The 20,207-nt window shown below is 39.8% G+C and overlaps 1 protein-coding gene across 33 annotated transcripts in view; it reads left to right on the top strand.

Moving 5' to 3' along the window:
• rims2a (regulating synaptic membrane exocytosis 2a) overlaps positions 1 to 20,207 on the top strand; it is a 148,663-nt gene that overhangs the window by 109,456 nt on the left and 19,000 nt on the right. For 8 of the 33 annotated variants that reach the window (XM_030394743.1, XM_030394745.1, XM_030394746.1 and 5 more), the window contains 4 exons: positions 5,735 to 5,767; positions 8,009 to 8,109; positions 11,153 to 11,319; positions 19,955 to 20,199. The exons of 16 other annotated variants lie outside the window; for them this stretch is intronic. In XM_030394743.1, coding sequence (XP_030250603.1) covers positions 5,735 to 5,767; positions 8,009 to 8,109; positions 11,153 to 11,319; positions 19,955 to 20,199 — 546 coding nt within the window. Of the gene's footprint in view, positions 1 to 5,734; positions 5,768 to 8,008; positions 8,110 to 11,152; positions 11,320 to 11,885; positions 12,126 to 19,954; positions 20,200 to 20,207 lie in introns of all 33 variants that reach the window. 9 more of the 33 variants (XM_030394740.1, XM_030394742.1, XM_030394747.1 and 6 more) reach the window with 4 other exon arrangements.

Here is a 20,207-nt window from a genome sequence, read left to right as displayed (position 1 = left end):
TTTGTCCTTTGAATGTGTGGTGTTATTACTCAACGCTGCCATAGCTGCAGTGCTGACTGACTCTGTGTACCGTTTCTAAAAAGTGACATTCTGTTTTTAAATTGTCTATAATCGTCATGCTCTGAGTGATATTTTATGGACAGAATGCTGCTGTAAGGAAGTCGTATTATGAGGATAGTAACACATGCACGGTGCACATAACCACACATTGTTGTGCTCGTAGGATTCGGTACCTTAGAGTTGCAGTGCATTTGTGTATGGATCTGTGGGTGTATGTGCATCTGTTTTAGAGCACATACAGTATGAATTGCCATGTTAATTCGACTTACAGTACCATAAGGTTTCAGAACTCCATCATTTGATATGCCTCCATCTATCTCTCTTACTAGCAGCAGACTGTGAGGAAAAACCCCAAGGCCCACCGGTAAATGGGAGGAAAGGCAAGTCCTCTGAATAGTGTGATGGTGTGACTTTGCTGTGTGGGCTCTCTCAGTCAACACAGTCAATCCACTAGCATCTGTGATTCTTGATACTTTGCTACTCTGAGTGACACTTCCTTCTTACTTGCCGTAGCACATTTATGTAGTTCTTTAATCAAATTTCCCTTTGTAAAATGTTCATCTATTAAATCACTAACTGTGGTTAGCTCCTGTTGAGCTGAGCTGAAGTGATGAAACCGGAGAGATATATGTAACTGAAGCTGATGTTAATGTGTACAGAGGGCTGTCGTTATGATGTCTGCTGCTCTGTCATTCTCTGGCCTCAGTACGGTCCTAATCTTTCCCCTTGTGTGATCCACCTCACAACGACAGAGCTCTACATTTCTATTGTGAAACCACCAATCATTTTAATTACACATACCCTGTACAGTACTCCCTATAAGACTGGCAGTTTTGACTCATTTTTAGGGCAGTTAGTGGCAATTTTCATGATATAACATGATACATTTTTTATCTTACAAAAAACTTACAGTTAAGTGTAGTATTGTGTCTATTCTGTGTATTTTACTTAGCTATAGATGAACTGTAGAGTAAAAACGTAATTTTTAGAACAGACTGTTGCCTTTGTTGGCCAGCAGATGGAGCAAAGCTCATTATATTTGATGAGGAGCTGTCCATGATTTCAGTGCTGAAGTCTTTTTCTTTCTTAACTATCCCTGCCACTGGTGTCTGTTACTGCAAACGTTAAACACAATGGTTTTCATATGTAAACTATATTAAAAGGTAAATAGATTAAAAAATGTTTTTTTTTAGCACATTTATGATGGATCTTGTTTATCATATAGTCACATTGATAATCCAGAGTCCCTAAGATTCCTGAACATGCAAATAAGTGTGTTTGTGTGTATACATGTATGTGTGTGTGCACGTGCATGTGTATACATGTGTGCTGTAGAAGTGACATGGGAGGACCAGCAGCGAGGGCTGAATGGCTCTTTGTCTGACGGAGGGACACAGCCACACCTCTCCCTCACTGAGACAGGTTGGTTGGTCTGGGTGTGGATTTCTGACACTTCAAAAGCTATATTTCACTTCTATTCAGTGTTGGACTTTTTTGTTCAATCCATCATATGAGTCCATGAACAGTAATCAACTCATAGGTCTGTCCCACAAAAGCCTTGCCATGGCTTAGCCAACATGAAGTTTACAGTAAAGTGCATATTAAATTAATCAGAATGTGTCGTCAGACACTCAAACAAATACTGCTAAAGGTCCATGTATTGTTTTGGCTGTGTGAATGAAGTGTTCATTATGGCCTTGTGGTTAATCTGTATTGGAAGTGTGAGGATTAAATCAGCCAGTGGTGTTTACATCATCCACTGTTTGAATGTGAGCAAAACATTGACTCTGCTTCCTCATGTATTACTGTAATTATTATCAAATATATAAAACTGGCCAGGCTCCATTATACCTAGCCACCATTCATTTTGTCCTCCATACTTATCTTACTGCTGAAAAGTAATGTTTTGAGAATCTTTGAGGTCAAAAGTCAAGAGAATCAAGGCAAATTTGATTATAATCTTTGGGAACAGTTTTGTAAAATGTATTCAAAGCTTATTCAGGCCTGCCTTTCTTCACTACATTTTCAAAGTAATAGTCAAATTCTCTATATGAGAGGTGTTTACAATAGAGCAAGAGAAGATTGTTGGTTGTTTCTTGTTCATAGACTCGTATAAAGGTATGCACCTTGTTTAAACAATATCTTACCAAAGTGATCTGTCCTTGAATAGTTTTCTGTGCTGTCCTTCACAGTTTGTGTGGATTCTTGTCAGCTTGATTGTAGCTTAACCAGAGTCAGACCTGGACAATGTGCAGTAAAAGCTGGATGTCAGAAAAAAAATTACAAAAAGAGGCAAATAGAGCGTGCTTTACATATTAGTATAGGCCAGCAGGATTATTTCCTAGGTCAGCCTCTGGATGGCAACCTTCCATCTTTCTGTCTCTTCCTCCTTGGTGTGGTTTTGCTGTGCCGCATGGAACTGATGGCTCTGAAAACACTCTGATCTCTGCAAATAGATAGATAGATAGATAGATAGATAGATAGATAGATAGATAGATAGAATTACTTTAATGATCCCAGACTGGGAAATTATTTTGTTCAGCAAACTGATCTGGGCACATTTCCCTCACCTTAAAATAATGCATATTTTTTATCATATAAAAGTATAAAAGCTTTATGAGATGTGGTCATTCATGAATGTATTTCAGGAAAACTTGTGTTGCTAAGGTAATGACACCACCAGTGTCTTGAGTTGCTGTGTTTGCTGTACTGGCTTAATGCGCTTCCATGGAAACATGTCTGTGCCTCCCCCTGAGTTAAGCTTGATGTACGTTTACCTGTTAAGTCACTTGCTGATACGTTATGCCTACAGATGGGATTTTCTGTTTCGGCTTCAGCTGCAACGTAGTTTATGATGACATTGTTAAATGTCAAACAAAACCAGAAGACAAAACGTACCATAGATATGTATCTGCAACTACTGATTTTATTGGTGTATTCCCTACCTTCTGTTTTCTGATTTATTATCTATTATTTTGTTAGAGTGCGACACATTGGCATTAAAAGCTTTGACTTTATACACAGTTTTTCAGTTTGTGTTGCTGTTGAGCTTCATGTAACATGAAGTGAACATGAAGAGTGTGGACGTCAGTCAGTTTCTTACACTCTTTCATTCCGTTCTTGTCTTCTTTGTTTTTTTAGTATCTGTCTCTCTTCAAGCTTAAACAGTCCTCTGAGGCTGTCTTTGTGTTTGTCTCTGCATATTTCTTTTAACCTTTATCTATTGTAGAAAGGCTGACTGAGCGTGATCCTCTTTTCCATCTTGTCCAGATTCATGTTACTTTATCACTGGGAGCTCCTCAAAAATGATTTTGAATAAGGGGAGAGTTTTGATCACACTCCTCACTACCACCTTTTCTCTCACTATTTTCTCATACCAGCTGCAGCATTCTGTGCCCTACAAAAAGCATACACCCCCACCAACAGTGTCTCTGGATCTAGAACAGAAACAAAATAAAATATAAGCAAGGAAAATAAGAAGGGAAGCTGGGGGATGTGGGGCAGACATGCAGTTTTCAACTTGCTTTGTGCGGGTGGCACAGTTGTTCAATTAAAAAAAAAAAGGTCTTGTTTAAACATATTAGCATTGTCGTGTGCTAGTGTCTGTGTATATCAGCTGTCTAACTTAGTGGAAGTAATGTACCCAAAATAGGCTGTTATGAATAAGAGTGAAGCATTTACTCACAGTATGTTTTACCTGTATGAAATTGAAAATTCAATTGAATAAAACATATGCTGACTTGATGGTGACTGCATAAAATGTAGTTACTAAGAGTGGCCATCTCAATGATATAGACAATTAGCTCCAGTTTGTTTTCTATTGTCCTATTTACATGGCAACAGATAAGATTATTTTAGTAAGACAATCAGATTTTTTTCCAAACATGGATGATGCACAAAGACTGCTTTGATTGCTCACATTAGAAACATTAACTTAGCCATGTAGTCAAGGAAAGCCTTGAATGATAAAAGAAAAACCCTCTTATATAAACTATATATAAGCTTATATACTGGATATTTCCATTTAGTTAAAAATACATTTTTGGGAACATCTTGTTGTTGAGGAGCTCATTGTCAGTTTTCTGTTGTGTCTGAAGCAGGGGCCTATAGTCTTGGCATAGGTGTTCATTCAGAGGCTGTTTGGTTGAATATAAAAAGTTAATGTCATCCAGTATGAACCCACAAACCACAGGAGACTTTACCACACTGGCTTGTTCTAGTTCTGCACTCCCATCTCTGTCTTAATACATCACTCTCTTATCCTGATGACCTACATGATATACCCCAAGTATTGAGAGAAGAAAATCTCTTGCAGTCTTGGTTATCATTTGACTCTCTAATGAGATGATGTTCCATGCTACAAAGAGATGAAAGCTGGTGAGGCAGATGTCTCACAATGTCTTTTCATTCATGTGACACTTCATTATTCACCCTAATAGAGTACTAATTGAGAGGGCTATGAAAATGAAGTCTGATGGAGTGGGCTTCTTTTGCCCTCCCAGCTATCACTGTTTGTTTTGTCAGGGTCTGACTCCAGGATGGAGATGAGACAAGTAGTTAGGACAACAGAATGGTGGACTGAGGGGGCAGCCCTACTCTGAGAAGAGAGTTAGACACAGTGCTGAAACACAAACCCCGATGTTCAACCAACAATCTGAGGTCATGTGGGCCGGAGAGTGGTTGCTTACACAGGATGAAGACACAGATAAAAGTGTCTTGATTGCTGTTAAAGTAAAAGTAAAAGTTCAGTCATATTTCAGGGTCTCACCAGGCTGAACGGAAGGAAAGCAGGACATGATTAATACGAAGTGGGGGAAAATGTGTCATCGGAAGCAACAGAGATCCTTCAAAGCAAGTTGATCTGGTTGTTACATAACCCTCTTTTAGAAGGATACTGTAGCAGATATTTGGTTGTGTGTGTGTGTGTGTGTGTGTTTCTGTGTATTTGATTGTGCACTCTTACGATCCATTCAAGTTGCTGATGTTTCTGTCAGCTTTTACATATTATACTCTGTGAGGTAGTCGGCTCTCTCTTTTGTGTGCTCGCTGCTCTGTGCTTTCAGTTTGTGTTGTTTTGTGTTTTTGTTTTTCCTTTCTTTTCTTTTTCTGTTTTCTTTTTCTTTTTCCAGGCTGTTTCCCCACAGTTGCCCCATGCAGACTCAACTGACATCCACTACTCCTTTTACCCTCCTCCCCCCCTCCCCCTCCTATCCTCAGAGGTCTCAGGTTTCCTTCTCTCTAGTTCGGGACATTAACATCTCTTTACTGTTTCAGCTCTTTTTCCTTTAAAGCACAGAACCTCACCTTCCCAACCTTTTCTACCTCAGCCTCTCCTGGCCTTGCACCCACTCGCTCTATTTTGACTTCTCACTGTGCCCATGGTGGAGTTTGTGTGTTCTTGGTGTACTCTATGATTTTGTTTGTGTGTTCTGTGCTCGTTGTTTTTGTCATTGTCGTGTCGTATTGTTGTCGTGTTCTGTCCCTCCCTCCCTCCATCCTCTCCTTCCTCACTCTGACCCTCCAAACCTGGCACACCCAGTGATCACGGCGATGGCGTCGCCCTCCCTCCTTCCTTCCTCTTCTCCTCCGTCTCCCCCCTTACCCTTCGTGCATCCTCTCACATCCATCTTCCTCTCCTCTGTCTGTGTCTGTCCATTCTGTGATGTGATCCCAGAAGACACGGACTCACCAAGTTGGACGAACTCAGGTCTGTCCCTTCTTCTTCTTCACCTTCTTTCTGTCTGACTCAGCCTCTTTTTCTTCTTCCTCTTCTCTACTTTTATTCCCTCTTTACGTCTTCCTGGCTTGCCCTCTCCCATCCACCTCCCTTCATCTCAGTCGTGGTTTCTTTCCCGCTTCGCTCGCATCCACTCTCTTGTGCCGTTTGCACTTGTAATTGCTCTGTAGACGACGCTCCTGGCTTCCTTGCCATTTTGCACTATTCTTGTTTTGTTGTGGACAGACGGTCTATGTTTACAGTTCATCGAAGCATGATCATGGTCATGCCACTGTGGTTTCTTTGCAGCAGGTCATGTCATGAGACATTGTGTTATTTTCTACCTAAAAAAACTCCTTATTGTCAATTAGCTACATATCTACGGCACATTTGCCTTGAAAATGAGACTGACATTCAGGCCACAAAGTTTTGTATATGGTTTCACCAATTCAGGACACTTGCGGGGCCTTTATCACTTCGAGTTTGCCACACTATCCATGCAGATTCCTGGAAATCGTTGTGCCAGCTAAGTTATGGCAAAAAAAAAGAGATATAACATAAAGGGTTAGTGAACTTTTAAGGTGCTGGTAATCAGCTTTAGTTATCTTTGCACATAGCAAGCTGTTTCCTTGTTTCCAGTCACTATGCTTAGTGAAGCTAACTAGCTGCTGGCTCCAGCTGCATATTTACCCTACACACATGAGAGTGGAATCGTTCTAGAAGAAGAAAATAAAAAAAAAATGTATTTCCCAAAATGTCAAACTATTCCTTTATAACTATCTTGTATATGATTAATTGGACCAGATCAATTTTCTGACTGTTGCATTCCTATTGTTATATTTTAAATCCAACAGGCTTGAAGACAAAGTCATTAAACTAAACACTGTCCTCATTCCTAATGCAATGTACACAGCAGCACAACTTAACTGAAAAACACAATTAAAAGTATTGAGGTCAACAGAGAGAAAGTTAATGTGGTGTGACATAACAAGCAGCTGTTTAAATCCGTCATACTCGACATTACTCTTTGGCTGTAATTTCGAGAGGACTAATAAAGATATTGAAGTGTGTAGGCTGTGACATGGTGACATGTTACCTAAGCAGTGAGTTAACAGTAAACAATTAGCCAAGAGAAGCAAAGAAAAGACTCAGTTTTAATGAGAAAACTTCACTTTGCCTCACCTGTGCAGTCATTCATTTGCTCTCAGCTTGTACTGCTTTTCTTTGTCTGTGTGTGAATGTGTGTATATGAAGCTGCAGGCATTCTGTCTGTGTGCATGGCACTTATACATGTGCATTCACCTTTACTTTATCATTGCTATCATATGACACAAAAGTTGAGACAGAGAGCAGTGGAGAGAATGGAGATGCAGGTACAGCGGGAAAGTCAGAATCAGGTGGTGATTAAAAGCTATTGTTGTAGCAGCAGTTTCAGCAAAAAGCATTTGTTGTAAGGAATTATTTTGTTTTGTTTTCTCTTTGGTTGCATGAAATGTCTTTAGTGCATAAAGCAGTGGCATTATTACCTCCAGAGAACAAGGTTAAGCTTGTGTGTTGATTATGGCATGGTGTTTGTATAATGCAAATTGCGCTTGCAGCAAACTATGCAACAAATCGTAGTGCTTCATTTGAATTTATGAAGAGATGAGATGGGCAAACAGGATGATGTGATGACTCCATGAAGCACTGAAAGAGGGAAGAAAAGTGGATTTTGCAAGCCTTACAGTTTGAGCTGAGAGGGATGCATTGGCCGATTAGTTGCATCATTCAGAAATTTCATTAGCTGTCAAAGGATTGGCATTTATGTTGAATATCATATAAAATGTGTCCCAGCATGTGTTCCAAGCAGTGATGGAGGTCCTACATTCATTTATTGTAGTTTTATGTCCAAAGCTTCTATATTATGTTGAAGGAATCACAAGGTTTTGCTGTTTGATTATTATTCAGTCAGTAAAAAAGAACATTATTGTTTAGATGTCTCATAAAGTTAAATGAGCCTGAAATTGTGGCAGTAATGTGTTATGCATCTTACCTTTATTGGTCAGTATTTTCTGTTGTGTTTGTTTTTAATACAGCCCACCATTCAGCTTTTTCCCATTAGATCTGTCTTTGTCATAGCTCATGGCTCATAGCTCAGCAGAAGCTTGTCTCTCACCACAACAGTATGTCCCTCCATCAGGCGAGCCTTACTGTGTCAGCCGCCATCTGACAGTCTGCTGTCTCTGTGCTTAGGTATGGACATGGAGGAGAGGACCAGGCAGATGAAACTGAAAATGAACAAGTACAAGCAGGGAGCGGGCTCTGACTCCAGACTGGAACAAGACTACCACAAGGTAAAAACATGTCCGGATATGCTGAATGTATGCTTCACCTCTCCAGATCCACAAACATGTACCTACAGTATACTGTTTGCATGGTTGCACTGTGCAAAGGCCATATGGCACACTTTACAAGCAGTCAAGCATGTACACATGCACATATCAACATCATACTGCGCGTGTGCACTGATGTCTGCACACTGTTTACTCACAGATAGTCACACAAACATACCAAAACAGGTAAACACTCAAATCAGTTCAAAGATTGTAGTACAACGAGTGAGTTAGGTTCATTTAATTCCGGAACACCCTTGTCATTTATTAAACCATTTATCGCAACAAATGATATACAGTTAGGCTTGGCGCTGGCGGCTCCACTCCAAAGGCTCCCCAGATCTGACAAGCAGCATGCTAAGTCACTCCAGGGAGCTTTTGGAGCGGAGCTTGCCGGCAGCAGTGATGTGCATGCAGCAGTGTTAAAGGAGAGATCATTAAATGACGGCTTAAGTTTAAGTGGACCGCCTAATTTGGGAGAGTAGGTGCGGTTGGTCAGTGGCTGATGCTGATCCGATCAGCTGGCTGTCAGCTGACTACAGCCTTCCTATGACTAAGACTATGACTTTCGTGTCCTGCATGAATTTGTGCTATGCTTTATTTGTTTTTTTAAAGGTTCGCTATATCCAGATAAAAAAGTAGGTATATATCTCCACTTGTGTTATTAAACCTTGCAGAGAGCTTTTTCTTTGACATTTCAATTATGAAATCTGCTCTGCAGCAACATGCCTTCCTAGAAAGAGTGTCTGTAACTCTGGATAATTCCCAGACCTCACTTTCAACAGTATCTGCTAGGAAATATTTTGAACTGAAGATGATAATACCAATTCATGTCCACAGCACAGTCTGTGGATTATCTTTAAAAACGGTTTGAAAAAAGCTTTGAGAAAGAAAGTTCAGATGTCATTCTTCAGTGCTTGAGCCACATAAACAAAAGTGGATATGTCCTAATCTTAAAACCAAAATGATCTGCCAGGCTCGCTACAACCAGAAGAGACACAGGAAAACTTCTCTATTTTTTTTACTTGGGTGAACTGAGCCTTCTAGCCTTTTGTTGTAAATTTAAGGAATGTGACAGTGAGTGTGTGCAGAGTCAAGTGTTTACTACTTTATTCTGGAGTGGTCCCGAGCATGTTTAGAGAGCTCTGCCTGAGTCTTGGCCAAGCTGTACAAGACACCCGCTGTCTGTCCAGCTCTCCTTTTAAGTCTGTGCTATGAAAACTATTGCATTCGGAGCAGCCAGTGTGTTTGCTACAGGTCTATAAAAAGCAGATTAAATTGTGAGTTGCCCTTGTCTGTTGAACATTATCCTCCATTGACAAAACAATGCTCTCACTATTAATAAACTAGACTTCTGAACTTTTGCTCTTAAAGCACAGTGCAATACAAAGTAACTATAACCCTCCGTTAAGATTCTCTTACCGTAAACACTCCTACAAATAAAACACACAGGATATTGTGTTTTATAAATTCTAAGAACGCCCTAGTGTAAATCAAGTTTAGTACAAGTCTACCAACTAAATGTTTTTTAGAGGATATGGTACCACCTGCCTCCCAGAGGTAGCAGCACTTTTACTTAAACTAGCTATCGACACGGTTTTTGATAATGATTCTAATGATCTGTGTGGCAGTTGGTTGCCTATAAACCTTACTTTTTCTATGTTATTTTGTCGTCGCTGGACACAATGTCTTCCTAGAGAAATTAAAAGTTTACTGGCAAATGGCTTACTGGATGCAGTAAGGCTGGCAACCTAATATCATTTCTGTCTAATTTCTTGTCTCCATTATAGATTAAACTATTGAATTAAACGTGTGCATTTGTCCTGTGTTGTTGCTAGGTCTTCTCTGAGGAAAATGGATATATCTTTGCAACAGTGCCACAATAATTCAACAATAATACCTCTTTAAAACTATCAAAAGTAAAATGACCGGATGGCAGTAAATTATTGATATACACTGAATATTCATTGTGTTAATGCTGGATTACCAACAGTGCCCCAACAATCCTGTGGCCTCAGACCTCGTCAACCCAAAAGTCCACATTTTCATTTACCAAATGTTTGAATGGGATTTGATCAATTGCAAAGAACACCTAAAGAATTTCACCACTAAAGTAAATGATCACCCAAAGTGAGTCCTGCATTACCAATCCCTGAAACCCTGCCATTCAGTTGCCCCTGTGTCAAATTCTAGTTTTAAGACGTAGGTTAGACTTTGCTCACCTGGCTCAGATTGATAAATGAAGGAGGGGGGAACATGGGCCCAACAACAACATTCTTATAGTGGCCTCCTAACAGTTTAATCTCGCCATGCAGCTTGATAGTCTCACCTATATTGATGCATCATATTTGTTTAACTCATCATGTTTTCAATGTAAATTCCTTATTTGCAAAGTAGCTGATGACTATGCTGTCAGATGTATGAAGCCAACAGAAAAGTCTTCTGAAATGTATAAAGTAGCATCAAATAGAAATACTTAAGAATAGTACAAGTATCCAAACTGAGTTAGCAAACAGAAGCTCACATTGGGTAAATCCATTGCCTAATATTTTTCTGCTCCATGCATGTCTCTTTGATGTATTTAACTGAAGTACATTCTAAAGCCCTTTCAAAAGGCCTACCTAATGCACTTTATGTAACAACATCATCCTTATTTTTTCTTTCAGTGCTCATCTGAGAGCTAAACTAATAACTCTACATTATTCACATTCATGAGCCCACTTCTGCAGCAGAACTTATCTTGATCGAGATTGGTAGTCCTTAAAAAGCCAAAGGCATGCAAGCAGTGCTTTGTTGGTGCTTAAAGTTCATTCCCTTTAGTCACTTATTAAAGTTTATATTTGTCTCACACTATGAATTATCACTAAACATTTGACAAGAAAATTGTTGGACTTGTGTTTGCCAAAAGGACTGTAGTGAAATTGAAAGCACCCGAGTATGTATTTATTTTTAGTTAAAAGTTGGCGTCATAATTATAATTATGTCTTGTATTTGTCCTTTGCAGCGTTCAGGCAGAGATCCACGGGGCTCAGATAACCTGTCGGCCAAGTCATCGGACAGTGATGTAAGCGACGTGTCCGCTGTGTCGAGAACTAGTAGTGCTTCTCGGTTCAGCAGCACGAGCTACATGTCTGTCCAATCAGAAAGGCCGCAAGGAAACCGCAAGATCCGGTAGGCTGAAGTCCTCACTAGGGGACAGTGAACTTTGTTTTACTCTTTAAACTCATCAAACTGTTATCAGGAATGGATACACCCCCCTCAGCTGTGAATATTAATTTCCATATAAGTTGCCATGTTTGAACGTTTTCAGCTTTGAAATAGTTTGCACCTGGTTACACTTGAAGAGTAAAATGCACCTGCAGCACTGTGTGACATTTTCTCACCGTGAAGAGTTCAGGTTTGGCTCTGTTTTAGAAAAACCTGGAACCAAATGATTGAACTCTGCTTATTCAAGCGGAGGGTGAATGATGTCCATATCTGGCAACACATTGAAACATAAAACACATTGCATCTCTTTGGGTGTTGTCTCATATCAAAGCAAAAAACATATTCATTTGCATGGCGCTTTGCTGTAAGTCTTCATTTCTGTTTTCTGTTATTTCCAGTCAGTCTGCTTTTGATCTCAGCTGCACTTTGTGTGTGTTTGTCTTTCTCTTGTTGTTGACAATATTCATGCTTTGTTTGGTTTTCTTTCTGCTTTGCATGTGCTGCTCTCTTGCTTCTGTCTCCGTCTTCAGCCAGTTGCGATCAAGGAGCCAGTCTCGGGAGGGGGATGAGCAGTTAGGAGAAGTGCGAGAGGAGGAGGAAGCGGTTGGGGGAGGAGGAGAGGACAGGAGAAGGGCCAGTAAAGAGGGGAGATTGCAGGAAGGGAGGAAGGGATCAGGGGGGAGGGTAGACACAGACAAGGAGCATCAGGAGGATTTGGTGGAGAATGAAGAGGACTTGCACCAGAGGAGTATCTCAGAGACTGACCTCAGGTAACACATGTGTGGCAGCCACTAACTGTAGAGTCCTACTAACAAAAATGAAGGCCCTAATCTTCCCATGACCCACTGACTTTTGCACGTTTACTTGATAATGTGCATAGCAAAGTGTGATTACTATCCTCCACCTTTTAATGTTGATATTTATGTAACTGTGGCCCTTTGAACCCTTAACATTACTAAAGTAGGGTAGCATTACTTCTTGAGACAGCAGCTTGGTAGCCCATGCAGACTGTTCATGCAGAAGTAACAGATAGAATGGACACATAAACAGTACAGCAAGAATGGAAGAAGAAGAGGCAGTTCACCTAAACCACAGAAAAAATATGTTGCCATGCAGACAGGTTTAAGAATCTTCTGCAGATATGTACAGACTTCACTGCCAACAGATTTCATTGAGGACCGTTTTTTAGCTTTGGTCACAAAACAGAGGAAAGTGTTGACGTTGAAGTCTGTCGATTATCCTGACTAACCTGCTGGGAAAATATCCTTTTTTTGGTCTATTTTTTTTTTAAGGAAATGAAAAAAACAATACAGCACAATGGGATGTATGAAAATTCCATTCACCACCATTTTCTTGGGGTTGAAGCAGATGGATTACTAAAGTCCTCAGTGAATAAAGTTTAACCCTCATATCTGCATGGCAAGTTACCATTAGGTGTAGTTGGAAAAACTAACACAGAATACTTTGCAAAAGTAGCTAAGCAAAGTAGCTTAACTAGCAGTTAGCAATAAGTCACTACACTTCTCTTTGGCACCTTTAAGAAACCTGAACACTTCAGTTACAATGCTTTGGCTTCTCCTTTCATCCTTAATGCCAAGCATCCATTGAATTTCATTATGGCTACTTCTTTCTGATGTGCCACTTTCAAGAGTAGAATTTAGGTCAGAGATTTTGCTCGGTATCTGTATTTCACCATTTAGCATGGAAATAAGGTTGTATTTCATTATCATCAATCACACATACATACATGAATGTATGTATGGAAATCTTTTCTTTTTAGGTTGATGCATGCATGCTACTTTGTTTTTTATGTGTTAAGACTATATTTAAGACGTCAATGGTTTATTGTGGCCACAAGAGAGTATAGTTTAATTTCTGAAGAGTGTATGACTAGTAGGTGTCGAAAGTATGTCAAGAGCAAATTCAAGAGCAAATTGATTTAGAATCCCGCAGCAGGATAAAAGCCGAGCTTACTCTGCTAATAAGACATCTTTACTATCAAATCACATTCACAGCAGGATCCAAGTAAGTGCTTCTTACACACATTAATACTGCTACTTCCATCAGCTTGGACTTCAGAGAAAACACATTAAGATAAAACCTATATGCTCTTATGTGTGATTACTGCACCACTGTGCACAGTCTGATTAAGAAATTGCATAGCACATGTGCAGGAGGCCAAGTGCACACGGCAGAAACATAAGCAGGTCCCCTGAAAGGTATATAGGTGTAGTACCTACACAGTGCGCTACAGAATAATGCTTAGAGAAGATCTAAAAATAAATCCTGAGACAGTGCCGTTATGTCTATTGAGGCTATAGTCTGTGTTGCTTCACTGTTTGTCTGTGATGCTCAGTGCTAGGATGTTGCGTCAGTATTTTGTCTGTATCTGTTTTTCACATGATGTCTGAGACCTACAGTGTCGCTCTGCACCTGCACCTCGTCAACCCAAACCTCTCACATTCTTCCAGCGACTCCTCGGCATGCCTTTTCTCTCTGTGTACCTCCACAACCCTCATAGCTCGACTGTCAACCAGCAATCAATTCACTTTCAGTGAAGTTACAGGAAACTTTCATTCTTGTGATTCAAACAACCTGCTAAATAAAATGTAATCATCAAGAAACAAGACAGTTGAATTAAACCCAGCAACAATATTTCAGTTTCAGACAATGTCTTTCTCTTTCACTGAAAGTGAGCTGCATTATTCCTGCTTTTAATGCTGACAGTCCATATCTGTGTGATCAACCCCAATTCCTTCATGACACCTACAGTATAAATCTAAGATATACCGACTTTTTTAACACGAGTCATTGCACATTCTGCTTTACTGAGAAATCAAAACATGAGAGGAGATAAACTAAGACAATAGATTACACACATGTACTTAAGGGATGCCCAGACTCTTTCAGTTGGAGCTGAAAAGTGTCACTCTGCCTGAGATACTCAGATTATGAATAATAATCAGCAATTAGGGATCCTACATAGGGACAAAAAAAAAGAAGTAATTTTGCAGTTATTTGGGTAGATGTTGCAATTGCAATTTTATGTAGGATTAGTCGATATTATGTTAGATTTTAATCTACAATTAAAAAAAAATAAAATCCTGATCATGTGACATTTGATGGCGTCTGTACCAAATGTATTGAGGGTCTTCATGCCATGTCTACACACAGTAAATAGCTAGGTAGTCAGCATCAAGATGCTATGCTTTGAAATGATGTTAAAAGAGCTGACTGTCTCAGGGTAAGTGTGAATAAAACACAATTCAAATATATTACAAACTGATATTAAAACATTCCTTGAATAGATCTGAATCAATAAAAAATCCTAACATTTAATGGTTGCTCAAAACAATTACATGTTAAATATGAGTTTATATTTGCATATAAAGGAAGAGGAAGTTTGGAGCTAAAAAGGATGTGTTAATTAATTATTTTGTATCAATTAAGAGAAAGTTAAATAATGAAGCGAGGAAAATGGATCTCTATTTTCCATGTGCTGTTGTGTAAGCTCTGCCAGTGACGACACTCACCTCAGCCTGTACGGTACACGGAGGACTGAGCTTTACTATGGGAGCCTCAAGATCAATACTGTTTACACTGAAAATAATCTTTACTGCATCTTTAGATCAGTGGAGGAGTCAGAAGTGAGCTGCAACCTGCCTCATATGAATAAAGATTCATTCACTGCTATTCTTATCTATGTATAAAAACGAGGAAGCAGTGTGATTCGGGAGAAACATCGCTGATAGCTACATTTACTTATGACTCATCTCCCAGGTATTGAGGTCACACTGTAAATATACAAAGACATTAAACAGGCGTGTCCACTTTGGCTTGGCATACAAATATCATGATAACCATATGTTTTTTCAGCTCATGAGCACTTCCACTGCACAGTGAGGCAAAGGCACACACGCAGCAATAAGCTGATGTTGTGTTCAGTGGTCTTCAGAATGTAAGAAGCTTTTCATCAGCACGTTTAAATCCCGCATCACCTCTACACCGCTGTGCCTCTTTCATCCACTATTGTTGCCTGGGTAGTGGCTTGTCACATGAGAGAGAGTAAAGACAGGTGTATTTAAGGGTGAAAACATTGCTATAAGGAAGGAAGGGATATTTACCTTAACTTCCTGGATACAACTACCCCCTTCAACAGCAGTTAGTAATCTCAGTTCCCTCTAAGGCTCATGATAATGTTTCAGTATGAGCGTCAGACTCTAATTAATCACTTCTGTGTCAAAGTAAAACTTTGGAGCCATGTTGACAGGCATGTACACATGCTAATGTTTTTGCCAGGGGCACAGTTGCCATGGAAACCTGTTTTCTGCCTCACCTGATAAAGAAGCAGTGAAAGGTAAACAACCGGAGGGGAAATATAGGAGGACAGGATGCTATGGTGGCCCTGAGTGCTCACAGCACTGCAGCACATGCAAAAAGACAAAACACAAGAAAAAAAGAAAACATCTTTATCAATTTGACAACACATGCACAGCATTTAGAAAACATGCTGCAAAGACCACAACACAACACATTAGAAAAAAACGATGCAAATAGACCGCAACACAATGGAAATGTTTCCAGAGGACACTTCAAAGTGATGCACACGTCCGGACATGCTTGTTGTTGACACAGATTTAATATAATATATAATATGATATAATATAATATTAGCCTTTTGCAGTGATATGCTGTTAAACTATCGCTTATTACAGGCAAAATGCTAACGATAGTTTAGCAGCAGATCACTGCAATAGGCTGATATCTGAATCATGCAATCACAATGTTAAAATAAAGCAAAAACACTTTTTATCTCATTTTCCAACACAATTGATGGAAAGAGAACCTTAATAGCGGTGTGACTCAAAATCCACGCCAACAACAAGCGTGTCCGGATGTGTGCATCGCTTCTAAGTGTCCTCTGAAAACACTTCCGTTGTGTTGCGGTCTATTCGCCTCGCTTTTTTCTAATGTGTTGCATTGTGGTGTTTGCAGCGCGTTTTCTAAAAGCTGCGCATGTGTGGTCAAATTGATGAAGATGTTTTCTTAATTTGCATGTGTTTTCTTAAGTTGCAGTGCCGTGAGCCCTCAGGGCCACCGTAGGATGCACTTTATGTATACATACAGCATTTAGGATCAAGTATTTCCTAGTTGAGTAAAAGAAAGTTGCTTGGCAATCAAACATTGGGTTAACAGCAATAATTGTTGTTTCTAAACATAAAGTTACCATGTTAAGTTAAGTTACACAGCAGCTTTTTCTGGCTGATATAGGTTTTTTTTTTTTTAAAGATGAAATTTTCAAAAAATCATTTGATGTTAAGGTTACTGATGACTGTAAATGGTTACGAAGCGAAAGTCATAGATTACTTAGCCTTTTATTTCATGGTTATAGTTTATGGTTATCTTACATTATGTAGATTACCCCATTTAAAGGCCGTACAATGCCAACACTTTCACAAGACAAAAAATGGCCAGGCTTTGTTTTGCCTTTGGAACATCTTGGCCTAGATGAAAATGCACGGTGAGCAATCTGCATGATGAGGAACACTGTGTTCTCTGGGCTGAGGTTGAAAATCAGAAATCCCCCGAGAGTCCCAGTTTTCCAGGCAGGCACATTTACACATTGAGAACAGCCTGAGTGCCAAGACCTGTCAGAGAGTGGAGATACAGTCATGAGAGGAGGTGCTGCGGGAACAGTGAGCAGATGCTTTTACACATTTATTTTACACAGTTGTGTTTACTTTCAGTCAGTTGTATCAGTTCAGAGTGTCCAGTTAGACCTGTAGAATATCCATTTCAACCAACAAGATGTCAGTTTAGATTAGGAACATATTAGAGAAATTAACTAATAAACTTAATCTCAGCTCAGCTTCTTGCCCTTCAATTATTAGATATTTTTTTTTATGTATCATGCAACCTGAATTTCTGTTTGATAGAATCTGTGCTCACGTGTCTGTGCTCATCCATCTCAACCTTGGCTGTCAATAATAACAGATTTGAGAGGCAATTGTGTCCCAGTCCAACTGACCTTGCCGCTGTGCTGATAGTTGCTGCAATGGAAGGGGCAGCATTGTTGCCCTGTGTCGACCAGATGAAATACAGCCTCACCGTGATGATCGTAAAAGAGCATATTTTAGAATGTCACCTGTACCACATTGGCCCATGTTGTTGTTGGCAGTTGAGCTGCTTGAAGTCTTCTTCAAAGCTTCTGGGCTGCATTAACTGATCAAAGGCACTAATCCCCCTATAACCATTCAATATTTATGTATAAAAGTACAGGCTGATCCATAACAGAACCCACTGGCATCAGAAGTTGCATAAACAAAAAGCTTCATACTGCAGGCTGAGGTATGAAGTGTGTGCATTCTTCTAGAGCATGTCTGACTTATTTAACCAGCCGCTGGCAACTAATATTAGACTTACTAAAACCTCTTATTTAGGACACAAGCTTCTTTCAGAATTCCAGTGTGGCAGTGCATAGTGTTCTTGCTTGTAGTCAGAAGATCAATATGAGCTCTCATACACTCATGAAATATTATGTTGCACATTAGTTTTTGTTTATTTAACCAGTTGAGAACAAGAGCTGCTCTCTCTCCTCTTCCCTGTCTACATAAGGCCTGAAAACACAGGGACCGGCTATGATTGCGTGCTAGACTTGCTGAAACTCTAGCAAAGGTTAACATTTTAATTAAAAGCATCACTCAACTTTAATGACACGGTATTGCAACTTGAAATTATATAACAATGTCAGATGTAATCTTGATTATAAAGGATAATTTTCTTAATTCAAATACAACCGAGTTGAACGTTAATGTCTAATATGTAAAAGAGCAGAACTTGAAGGAGCCTAATTGAAGTAGTTGATGAAGTCAATTGTCGTAATGAATTGATTCTACTCTGCTTTTAGTGAACATGTCTCTCCATAAGTTGTCTTTATAAGACAGTTACATGGTAGAGGTCAGACACTTTAATGAAGGAATAGTAGCCTGAGGGCGCGACACGTAACTCATCCTATTAACAATGCAGAGCCTATGATACAGAATGTAATTTGTCTCTTCAAGATAATTTTACTAGCTGAGCTGAAATGAGACCTTAATTTGGACACTGGCCTATTTCCTTTACAGGAAGAGCTGGAGAATAATGCTCTTGAAACACAATTTAGAGTACTTCGTGTGTGTGTGTCATAACTCTGGATTAGATAAATTGCAAGTTACTTTCTATCTCTAGGTGTACCTGCAAGAGTGCAGGAGATCAGTAGATGTTCATTTCGATGAACTTGAATTTCCTTTTATCTCAAAGTCAAGAGTTTTAACATGAAACATAGATACTAATCATCGTCATCTTTTTCCTTGTTCAACCAACAAATTGTTTCAACTAAAATAAATGTTTGCGAGTAAATTGGTCAAATCTTTTAAACACAACAGTTTATGATAATTATGATATTGGAAGTTCAAGTAGGTGTCTTATAATGACAGCTAGGTCCATTATTAGCTGGTCTGGAGCTTGTAATAATATCACAACATCTTTCTCAGCAGATGAAGTTTGCACAGTTTTTGTAATACATAGATGCTCAGATTTCTACGAAACTTTAAGGACCCTTTCTCCATGCTGACTTAAAACTTGATGGTCACCTGTGGAAATTTTGGACATTAGGAGCACAATGGGGCAATGTATTTTGAGGTGCAGTACACAGTATTCCACTGATCTACAGGTGGCAGTGATGGGCCAAGAAATACATCAAAGTACCAGCATAAACAGCTGTGAACATATACAATGCAGGTTACAAACCTTTTAAAAAAAAATCAGCTCTGCAAGTGTTTTTTGAAGGAGGAAGAGTCTACTGAGTCTACAAGAAAAGTCTGCAGGCAACTTTCATTCTTGAAATTGAACAGCAGTTGGCAAAACGGAGACAACAAGTACTATTCTTGGAGCTTTCATACATCCCACTGTCTGCCAACTGCTGTTTCCAGGGTCACGAATGACCCTTCAGTCGCAACTTTTTGGCTAACATGGATGAGAAGTCTTAAAAATGTTCAGCAATTTTGTGGATAAGCGGCAAACAAATTGACTGTCACTACATACTGTACGTGTCATTACTAAACTGGTAATACAGCAGTACTACAGGAAATGTCAAAACTCAAACCAAAGAAAACTTATTTGATGCTTAGAGACGAAGCACAAAGAGATTTGAAAATCTCACAAAAAGGCTTCTAAAGTTCTAATGCATTATAATGCAACTCTCGCAGGTCAACAGCTCCTCAGTTTGTGCACAACGATTTCATGAACCAAATCCAGTATGTGATAGCTTCTCTTTCACCACATGAACAGTTGCAGTACATCCACCATAAGCCCTAACCTGAGTCATACTGTAAGTCATGAAGTCCTGTGCCTGAACTCTGTCCTTCTCTCCTTTTCACCCCAAACTTTCTCATTTCCTGTCCCTCTCCTGTCCACTCCTCTTTCCTCTTCTATCCTCTCCTCCCGTCTCCTCCTCCATCATCTCTCCTGTCACATCCTCTCCTCTGGCCTCCTCTCTCCTCTGCCCTGTCCTCTCTTTTCTGTCCTCGCCTGCCCCCCTGTCAATGGTGGTGGCTGACAGTGACTTTGCATCCAAAATGAAAAACAGGCAGATGGGCTCGTCGGGCGGGGTGAACATGACCAAGAGCACAAGCATTAGCGGCGACATGTGTAACCTGGAGAAGACGGATGGCAGCCAGTCAGACACGGCGGTCGGCACGGTAGGCACTGATGACAAGAAGAGGCGCTCCAGCATTGGTGCCAAAATGCAGGCCATGGTTGGCATGTCACGCAAGAGCCGGAGCACCTCTCAGCTCAGCCAAACAGGTAGGGGA

This window comes from Sparus aurata, chromosome 17 (assembly GCF_900880675.1).
Source record: "Sparus aurata chromosome 17, fSpaAur1.1, whole genome shotgun sequence".
In the NCBI taxonomy this organism is placed as follows: Eukaryota; Metazoa; Chordata; class Actinopteri; order Spariformes; family Sparidae; genus Sparus; species Sparus aurata.
Note: the sequence above shows the minus strand (reverse complement) of the source record. Positions and strands in the feature narration are given on the sequence as shown.